This window comes from Myxocyprinus asiaticus, chromosome 7 (assembly GCF_019703515.2).
Source record: "Myxocyprinus asiaticus isolate MX2 ecotype Aquarium Trade chromosome 7, UBuf_Myxa_2, whole genome shotgun sequence".
NCBI lineage: Eukaryota > Metazoa > Chordata > Actinopteri > Cypriniformes > Catostomidae > Myxocyprinus > Myxocyprinus asiaticus.
In genome coordinates this window covers 44,144,377-44,154,736 of record NC_059350.1, presented here as the reverse complement: position 1 = coordinate 44,154,736, position 10,360 = coordinate 44,144,377, and the positions used below count along the sequence as shown (strand labels likewise).

Sequence of the window (10,360 nt, the reverse complement as noted above, 5' to 3'; positions counted from 1 at the left end):
CAGATTTAGGTCTGCAGCAGGTACACTACACACACACACACACACACACACACACACACACACAAACATACAGTATATACATATAAACACGTGGCTTTTGTCAGATTTTATACTTAGAGTACAGTATGTGCACACAAAAAATACTTGCATACAGTATACAGTTGCAATCTAAATTATTCATCCCCCCCAAGACAGTAAGGATTTACAAAGATAAGCTTTTCTGATGACCCAGAATTTTTAAACTTTACATCTATATCAGTTGAGTGACACATTCGAAGTCATAGTGTGAATATGTAACCTAATATTTCTAAATAGCAGGATTTTTTTTAAAATACAGCCATGTCATAATTATTCAACCCCTACTGCATGTAGCTGTTTCTTAAATATGTAAGGCTAAGTAATTGTTTTAAAACTAAATTAAGTTATCAATCTGCAATGGCACTTATTTAAGTTTTAAAATGTAAGTTTAGCGTTGTAAGCAAAACTGTATTTCTATGCAAAAAATGCAATTAAAATAAGCTGTCTCAGAAGCTAGTAGAGGAGATTATTTCATTACACAAGAAAGGTCATGGCTAAAAGTACATTTCCATGGCACTTCAATTTCCAATAGACAAAGTTGGCAGCACCATTCATACATTTTTTAAATATGGTACAACAGCAACCTTCTTGGGGTGTGGAAGAAAGCAAAACATCACCAAGGGAAATGTTGACTCCAGTTGGCTGAATATTCAAGAAATAATTAGGAAAGACCTGTGGAGTCCTGGAAGAAGAATTTATAGATGTATGACACTAAACTGAAAATGAGTTTTAGACCCATGGGTCAGCAGTAGGTCTGGAGTAAGATGACATGGTGATGACAAGAATGACACCATCCCCACAGTCAAGCATGGAGGTGGGTCAGTCCTGTTATGGGGGTGTTTTGCAGCTGCAGGAAATGGCTATCCTGACTATATGACTGACACCATGGATTCTTTCAGGTATCAGGCCATTTTGGCATGAAAAATGTGATGCCTTCAGTGTGTAAATTGAAGCTTGGTGATCACTGCACAAGACAATAACACCAAGGATACATCCAAGTTGTCCAAAATCTGGTTCAGGGATAGGTCGTGGAATGTCCTTAAATGGCCCTTTCAGTCCATCTTTAAAATCCCATTGCAAACCTTTGTTGGGATTTCAAGGAAGCAGTGGCAGCACAGAAACCAAAGAATGTCAATGAGCTGGAAGATTTTGCTCATGAGAAATGTGTAAAAATTCTAATAGAGAGGTGTCCGAAGCCTGAGAACACTTACCTGAAACATTTATTTGCTGTTATTAAGGATAAAGGATGCTCCACAAATGACTGAATTTGGGGGTTGAATATTTTTGACGACATTTGTGGAGAGAATTCATTATTTTTTATTTGTTCTCAAAATCACTCAAATGTTTATTAAAAACTTACTTTGACTGTTTACTGAGGTTTTAGTTTATGTGTTTTAATTCACATCACCAGAATGTATTGCTGGTCATTGGGGTTGAATAATTTTGATTGCAACCGTAGGCTACATATAAACTGGCGGCCAAAAGTTTGGAATAATGTACAGATTTTGCTGTTTCGGAAGGAAATTGGTACTTTAATTCACCAAAGCGGCATTCAACTGATCACAAAGTATTGTCAGGACATTACTGATGTAAAAAACTGCACCATCACTATTTGAAAAAAGTCATTTTTTATCAAATCTAGACAGGCCCCATTTCCAGCTGCCAACACTCCAACACCTTATTCTTGAGTAATCATGCTAAATTGCTAATTTGGTACCAGAAAATCACTTGCCATTATATCAAACACAGGTGAAAGCTATTTGGTTCGTTAAATGAAGCTTAACATTGTCTTTGTTCTTGAGTTGCCACAGTATGCAATAGACTGGCATGTCTTAAGGTCAATATTAGGTCAAAAATGGCAAAAAAGCTTTCTCTAGAAACTCGTCAGTCAATCATTGTTTTGAGGAATGAAGGCTATACAATGCTTGAAACTGCCAAAAAACTGAAGATTTCATACAAAGGTGTACATTACAGTCTTCAAAGACAAAGGACAACTGGCTCTAACAAGGACAGAAAGAGATGTGGAAGGCCAGATGTACAACTAAACAAGAGGTTAAGTACATCAGAGTCTCTAGTTTGAGAAATAGACGCCTCACATGTCCTCAGCTGACAGCTTCATTGAATTCTACCTGCTCAACACCAGTTTCCTGTACAACAATAAAGAGAAGACTCATGGGTGCAGGCCTTATGGGAAGAATTGCAAAGAAAAATAGCCACTTTTTAAACAGAAAAACAACAAGAAAAACTTTAATAAAGAGTTCAGTAACTTTGCTGCAACTTGCAGGTTTTAAATGGTTCCAAAGAGTGGGCAAAGAAACACAGACAACAGATAATAGGAAATGAGTGTTATGGATCTTAACCCCATTGAGCATTTGTGGGATCAGCTAGACTGTAAGGTGCATGAGAAGTGCCCGACAAGACAGCCACATCTATGGCAAGTGCTACAGGAAGTGTGGGGTGAAATGTCACCTGAGTATCTGGACAAACTGACAGCTAGAATGCCAAGGATCTGCAAAGCTGTCATTGCTGCACGAGGAGGATTTATTGATGAGAACTCTTTGAAGTAGTTTAAGTACATTTTTTTTTAAATTGTAATAGCAATTTTTCACGTTATTAATGTCCTGACTATACATTATGATCAGTTGAATGCCACTTTGGTGAATAAAAGTACCAATTTCTTTCCATAAGAGCAAAATCTGTACATTATTCCAAACTTTTGGCCACCAGTGTACATTCATTTTATGATATGTGTTGTTTAACCAACAGGGTATGTGTATTAATAAACATACACAGGCCTATACATCTACATCCTAAAGATTATCCACACTCTGTCTCTTGGGAAAAATGTCACTATAAATCTAAGCAGGGGCTGTGCTGATGAAGATGGACTCATTAATAATGTATGAAAGAGGCAGAACACAGAATTTACAGACAGCCAATAAGCTCAAGGTGCAATGCACATGCTCATATTTTACCATATAAGTTAAATCAATAAAATAAAACGGAGGAAAAAACTGCAAAGTTTTCAGGATCACTTCATGGACATGTCTGATACAGGTACATTACAAACTCCTGAGCTTCATTTATGTTTCTTTTTTACTCCATTTTCAGTCTAGAACTATTGGTACTTAATGCTCTGTGCTTAAATGGCAAGTTTTTCACATCAGTACTGAGAAAAACAGTGTCAAGCATATTGAATGTGACTTGATGGGACCATACAGAGATACTGTCAACATTACACCACTGCTGCAGCAGAGATGCCAATTTGGGTTTAAATAATGTTTTAAGCAAAGCAAGACAGAATAACATAGAGACAAATATCAGTGAGCATGTTTACACATAAACAGAACTTTTTTCGGGGAAAGGTCATAAACCTTTTAAGCAAAAAACAATCTGCACACATGGATTTTTGGGCATTACCGCGATAACGCGTTTCATGTAAACAAATTTACTAGCGTTCTGGCGAATAAACAAATAGGCATGTGTTGTGCATATGCCTGTTTCCTTTTTGGAAAAAAAGGGAGGAAAAAAATGATAATTTCAAATATCTTGTCAGTGCAAGTGCACTTCTGAAATGTAATATGGTACTGATTACAAATTACACGACTTCAATTGTAGCCAGAAACGTAATATTTTAGATTACACTTTTAGGTTATCTAATCTGATTACTTTTGGATTACTCATTGCATATTTTGATTAAAATCTAATAATTACTCTTTTTTTATGTTTATTTTTTTTTCTCCCATTTTCTCATCAATTTGGAATGCCCAATTCCCAAAATCTAATAATTAATTGTTAATGTATGAAGTACCAATTAACACTCCTTTCATTAAACATAAAATCAAACAGAAACTTGCTATTTGTCAGTTGCTGGGAAAAACAAAGCTGCTTAATGGGACATAAAAAATAAAACTATGTTGCCCAAGACAATGAAAACATGCTTGAATTTTATTTTTAAGAGAATTTATATATATAAATATATATATATTGAGAATAGGGACTGGATTTTTCAGTATCTGGCTTTGAAATCAACAAAAGAATGTTTCTATGTTTTTGACTATATTATATAGACATGTACAATTTGTACCTCCTTATAATTATTCATGAGAAGGGGTGGCCTTAATTTTCTGCCATCCTGGTAATGTAATCAAGAATGTTTTCATGTAATCTATTAAAACGTAACAGTAATCTGATTATGCACACTATAAAATGAAATGTAATTCAATTGCAAGTTCTCAATTTATGTAATCTGATTATTATGTAAAAAAGATTACATGTAATCCGTTACTACCCTTCATTATGTCCTGTAAACGCGGTTCTCTTTTGTTGTTGGGTTTTTAGAATGAGCTAATTTTTTATAGTTATCATCGTATCGTATCGAATTTTCTCTTGATACAGCAGTCGAATCTGGAACTGTTTTCTCTTTTCTACATTTCAGCCACTCATATGACCACCAGTATTTTTGGCAACCTTTCTTTGGTTTTACTTTAGTTTTGTTGTGTGTTAGTATGTAAGAACTCCTCCAACCATCAGGTGACTTAGACGTGTACATGGGTGTGCTAAATACATTGGTGTCAACCCTGCCATTTTGCAAACAGCACAACAATTTATCTCTGTATGAACATATTATCAGCTGTTCATATTCACTCTGTCAGACTCTATCAATCCAATTAGCTAATTTCCCCAGACTCCACTCGAGGACACTTGAGAGCTTCTGACTGCTCAGAAGAATGAGATGAAGAAGCATATCAGAGGGATATAGTAGGATTTTTTTGTTGTTGTTTTTTTTTCAACAAATCTAATGGATCAGACGTCACATCCTTAAAGGATGAATCTGTATTTTAGCCTTTTCAATATTTTCTACATTTATTCTCAGAATCTATAATTAAAACTGAACAATACATATTTTGCTATGCTGATCTACTGGGACATCTCTATACTGTAAACATGGTAATGTACACAGGCTTAACTATATTTAAAATATATATACGTATATTCATAGAACTCTTGAAACACATTAATGGAAGAATCTCTATCTATGTTATTGTGTCTGAGTCTTTATGATGGTACTTCCTTTGCAAATATTGAATACATATTTATAATAACTGCTGAAATGTAAACAAACTTAAATTTGAAATAAGAAGCAATAACTCTGATTGACTATATTAGCTGTTTAGGGCAGATGTCAGTCATGATATATCTTTAAAGCTTAAGTGACTTTTTTTTTTTTTTTACTTTTTGCCTCAGTCAATTACCTTTTCAGTCAGCTTCTTATGAAACTCCAGCTATAATATTTCGGTCAAGCCCATAAAATATTGAACATTGGCACTGGGGGATATTGCACATTCCCCCTCACAGAACACTGTAGTAATGAGTGCAAACTGCAAAGGCAATTGTTAGTACATCACATAGTGTGGTGCAAGAAAAATATAGACAGTCAATTAAAAAAAAAAAAAAGCTTTATGACATCAATTTGAAAGTCCCAGTGAACCCATTTCAGTTTCTACATGATTTAGGATCTGATTCCGAGTTTCAGAAACTGCTCACACTTCATTAAGATGACACTGATGACTTAAGAGGCAGATGGTTTCCACATTTAGCAAAGGAGGCGAGAAGCTGTGAACCTTCACAGAAATACTTTTGCATATGTTTCTTCGCCATGGAGTAGGAGAAGGTGTGAGCGTATGTCTGGGTTTTACTCTGATGATAATTTAAATTAAATTGTGCTGCCAGAGCACAGCATTTAATGACGTTAAACTTGATAAATCTTAAGGCATTGCTCTTGGCGAAATTTTACAGCACAATCGCACACGTGTACACATTCTACATTAAACCCTTTTATTCCTCTATGACATGGATTCCTTACACAGACCCTAATAATTGTCCATATTAAGACATTTATTACATCTCATTAGTACAATTACATCAGATTTCAACACTGTACATAGAGTTACATCTACTTCAACTGGAAAGTGAAATATTTAATCAATATATGGTGTTACACTCAGTGCTCAGCAAACACTATTCCCAATGGAGTATATGTATGAAAAAACAATGATTGTAGACTAGGAACTGACAAGTAATCCACTGAGTATTCCACAGTACAAGATTGCCAGTTTTTCCTTCTTTTTTTTGTTTTGAAGAGTGGAAACACAATTATTGATATTTAGCTTTAGCTTTTAAGAATCACAAAATACAAAGCACAACTCTTCTATTTCTATTTCTGAATTTTCAGCAATATATCAATTTTACTATGCATCAAGTGCAGTAGCTGATTCCGTCAGGTGGTATGGTAAACTTATTGACTCACACGTACTAGCTTGGGTCCACCAAAATGACAGACTCAGATTCCCAGCATCCTCCACACAGGAGTTGATTGAGTTGTCAGTGGTATCCTCTGGATCTTTATCTTGATTATGCAGGTGGAAGACTTTGGGGAGCGAAGCTAGCGCCAGTGCTGAGGCAGAAGACGGGCCAATGAGGCGCAGACGCAAAGCCTTGGCTGAGCGGTGGAGGTCTCCAATGAAACAGTAGCAGAAGGGGTTTAGAGAAGAGTTTGTGAGGCCCAGCCACTGTGCAAAGGGCCTGGCCTGCAGTAGCCAGTCCGGTGGATGGTGTAGCTCACGGTCCAGCCACATATCAGCCACATACATGGGCAACCAGGACAGAGCAAAAAGCAGCACCAAAGCTGCGACCATACGGGCGATTTGCCGCCGCCCCTGTAGTCTTGCTTTATGAAGTGCCTGTGAGCGGGGGTCCAGCTCTGTGAACCTAACCTCCTTGCCAGTGCTCTGAAGCCGACGACATGTGAGGAAGGCTAGGGTGAGATTAAACGCAACAGGGAGGCAGTAGAGGGCGCTGAAGAGCAGGACATTGTACACCTGTCGCAAACGTGGTTGAGGCCACACCTCTCCACAGATGGGCAGTATGATGGCCAGCCCTTCAATCAAAGCTACTTCATCACGTCGGGTAACAACGGCGACTGGCATGCAGATCACTGAGGAGATTAGCCACACAACAGTGACGGAGATGAGGATACGTCGACGGGTGAAGTAGGCGCGAGATTGTAGCGGCGAGTGAACTGCATAGTACCGGCTAATACTGATAACTGTGATGCTCAGGACGCTGGCAGAAACTGACATGGCTTGCGTGAAGGGCACAGCACGGCACAGGAAGTCCCCGTACACCCATGGTGTATAGATCCGATGACCCAGGGTGATGGGCATGCACACGCAAACCACCGCCAGGTCACACACCGCCAAGTTTATAAGCAGACAGCGAGTGGCGCATGCACCTGACAGACGCACACTTCCATGTTGACCCAACAAGACTTTGAGGGACATGACATTTCCAAAGAAACCCACAAGGAAGGAAACAGAGTAAAGGACAGTCAAGATAATGGTGGCAGGCTCTCGGATGGTAAGGAACAGCTGCCATTCTAAAGCAGAATTATCCTGGAAGAAGGTGCTGTTGAAAAAGCTGGCTGGAGCAGACCTGCTCTGGTTTTGAAACTCACGCTGAAGATTTAATGCACTGGGGAGGTTGAAGAGCTGGGTTGGCGGCTGATCGGGGAACAGATTCATAGTGGTATTCCAGGGTCAGTGGGTGGTTTGAGAAGTGAACTATGACACCATGACAGAATGGGCTGTCAGGTTCAAGAGCATCAAATTTCTGAACAGGTCCCAGTTGATCATGAAAATAATTCTGTAACACTCTCTCTATTTTTCCATTTTCTGTATTTTACTTTTTGAATTCCAAAGTTTCCATTCATGCATGCAAAAAGCTTGAAGACCATGAAGGAATACAAAAGATCTCAAATCCATCGCTCTTTCCTTCTTTCTTAGTTTTTCCCCACTTGCTTAAAGCCAAAGCATCTGTTCTGCACATAATATCATGGACAGAATTCATGTTTACCTCCTCAGACAACATAGATGTCAACAAATGAAAAGGAGCCCATCTTCTTTGTCTTTTTAAGTTCCTTCACTTTCTCATTTCACACCTTGAGCACATCCGTACCATGTGTAACCTGAGGAAAAAAACAGAGACAGATACACACGTAGATATGCATGCACATACAGTTCACATCTTTCCACATATCCTGCCTTATGACCCCTGAAAAACTAAGAAAAAAAGCACAAGAAAAAGCTTTCCAAATCCTTTCACTTATTCATATTTTTAGTCACACTGATACGCACCTAAATTTGTGTATAAAGCTGAGATTCACCATAGAGCAAGCTCAAATTAAAATGCTAACAGCAGTGCATAATTAAAACAGGAGGTTCTCACTTTGTTTCTACATCTATAGACTGGATTATGTTCACCAATTTACCTGCTACTGTAAATCAGAGTCAAGTTAACATGAATGAATGCCATACAAAATGTTTCATAATATCCATCAGAAATTATTATAGTACTGTTTAATGGTTACAGTGCTCATTTAATGTATAATCATGAACATTGGTGAACTTTTTTTATTTAAAATGATGTATGCTGATGGAAATCTCTGTAATTTCTGATTATTTCAAAGCAGAAAGTGATTAATTAGCAGCCATTTAAAGAAACAAACAAGTATTTACTGTCAATATTATTCATAGTAAGATGTGTTAATGTATGATACATGTACAGTATTTAACAATCGACACAAAACAATTAATTTGACACTAAGATGAATTTGAAATTGGTTTACCTGTCTTGATAAAAATGGTCAGATCATTCCGGCAGGTCAAAAGTTAAGATGTCTTTTCTAGCTGAAAGATTTCTCACTGAATCGACACATATTTGTTACAGGACCATTAAATCCAGCTCGGCGATGCCGATGCGTTAGTCACCTGTTCAAGACCTCTGGTACGAGAGAAGAGTTATCAGTTGAGGTTCCAGCTTTATTTTCATCCGTGTAAGATCGCTGCGCACAAGCGCCCTCTAGCGTCACCTAAATGTTGCACTGATGCAGCCACCGGTCCCCAGATGTGCTTTCTTTTTGAATAAACTGCTGTCCAATGCCTGCGGCTCCCTGTGCGCCTCTGCAAAGAGAAAGTCCAGATGCTTACGTTACCTGAATCACTTTAAAATTATGTAAATATAAATTGAATTTAAGAATGAAATAGAAACAGCAGTGAAGATCATTTTCAGAGAGCCTAACCACCACCCCCACATGGCAAAGTGATTTTTGAAGTGAAATATGACTCCGACCTATTTTGTGAGATTCACCCTTATGTGATTCAAGACATGTTTTAAATCCAGTAACATGTGTAATGGTAGCCAGCTGGTGGGTAGCTGTGCAGTGTGTAGACCTCACTCCCCTGGCCACGAGAGGTGCATTAGCAACAGGCTAGAGGCTGTAGCCTTTAGCCTCCTCGTTAGTGTGCCTGTCATGCCAGAGACACCGGTTCAAATCCCACCTCGGAGCAGGTCAAGCAGAACCGGTTACAGTGGTGCCATGACCCGAATGGGAGTGAGGTTTAGGGGGGTGAGCGTAATGGTAGTCAGCTGGTAGGTAGCTGTGCAGTATGTAAACCTCACTCCCCTAGCCTCAAGAGGTGCACTAGAGGCTGTAGCCTTTAGCCTCCTCATTAGTGCACCTGCCTCTCATGCCAGAGAGGCTGGTTCAAATCCTGTTCAGAGCAGGTCAAGCAGGACCGGTTACACATGCATCACTAAGAAAACAACTACAGCTATCTTTTTAATTTTCTCCCACTCTGTTTATCCGGAAGATGGTGTTATGTTTTCCTGTTGGCATAATTTTGCTCATACAGTTCTTTTGAATTCATTGTACAGTAGTGTTTTCATTTTATGGCATACCATCTGCTTAATTTCCGTGCTCCATATGTGTTTACAGATATTGCACTGCGGCATTTTCTGGCTAATTCTTGTGACGTGGAAGTTTTAAATGTCAAGAAACTGGTAGTGTAGTAACCTAACTTTCTTAGGATTTTGCGTATGCCCACCTGAAATAAGTGATGATACGCATGGCTGCCAGAACAACGAGTAGTCTTTTGACTTCGAATTTTTAATCTACTAACGCAATGCCGCAGCACCGGTGAGTGAATTGTGTGTGTGTTTTGTTTTGTTTTTTTTCACCCAATTTGGAATGCCCAATCCCCAGTGCGCTTTTAAGTCCTCGTGGTGGCGTAGTGATTCGCCTCAATCCGGGTGGCGGAGGACAAATCCCAGTTGCCTCCGCGTCTGAGACCATCAACCCGCACATCGTATCACGTGGTTTGTTGAGCGCATTGCCACGGAGACGTAGCGCATGTGGAGGCTTCGAACAGATGAAGGTTATTAA

At 38.7% G+C, this 10,360-nt stretch overlaps 1 protein-coding gene across 1 annotated transcript; it reads right to left on the bottom strand.

The window, feature by feature from the left end:
- Nucleotides 1–5,916: 5,916 nt before the first annotated feature.
- On the bottom strand, nucleotides 5,917–8,911 carry LOC127444072 (neuropeptide FF receptor 1-like). The gene is made up of 2 exons (XM_051703241.1): nucleotides 8,765–8,911; nucleotides 5,917–8,104 (listed from the first exon to the last, which is right to left on the bottom strand). The coding sequence occupies exon 2, from the start codon at nucleotides 7,659–7,661 to the stop codon at nucleotides 6,330–6,332; it is 1,332 nt and encodes a 443-aa protein (XP_051559201.1). The 5' UTR covers nucleotides 7,662–8,104; nucleotides 8,765–8,911; the 3' UTR covers nucleotides 5,917–6,329.
- Between the last annotated feature and the right edge of the window lie 1,449 nt (nucleotides 8,912–10,360).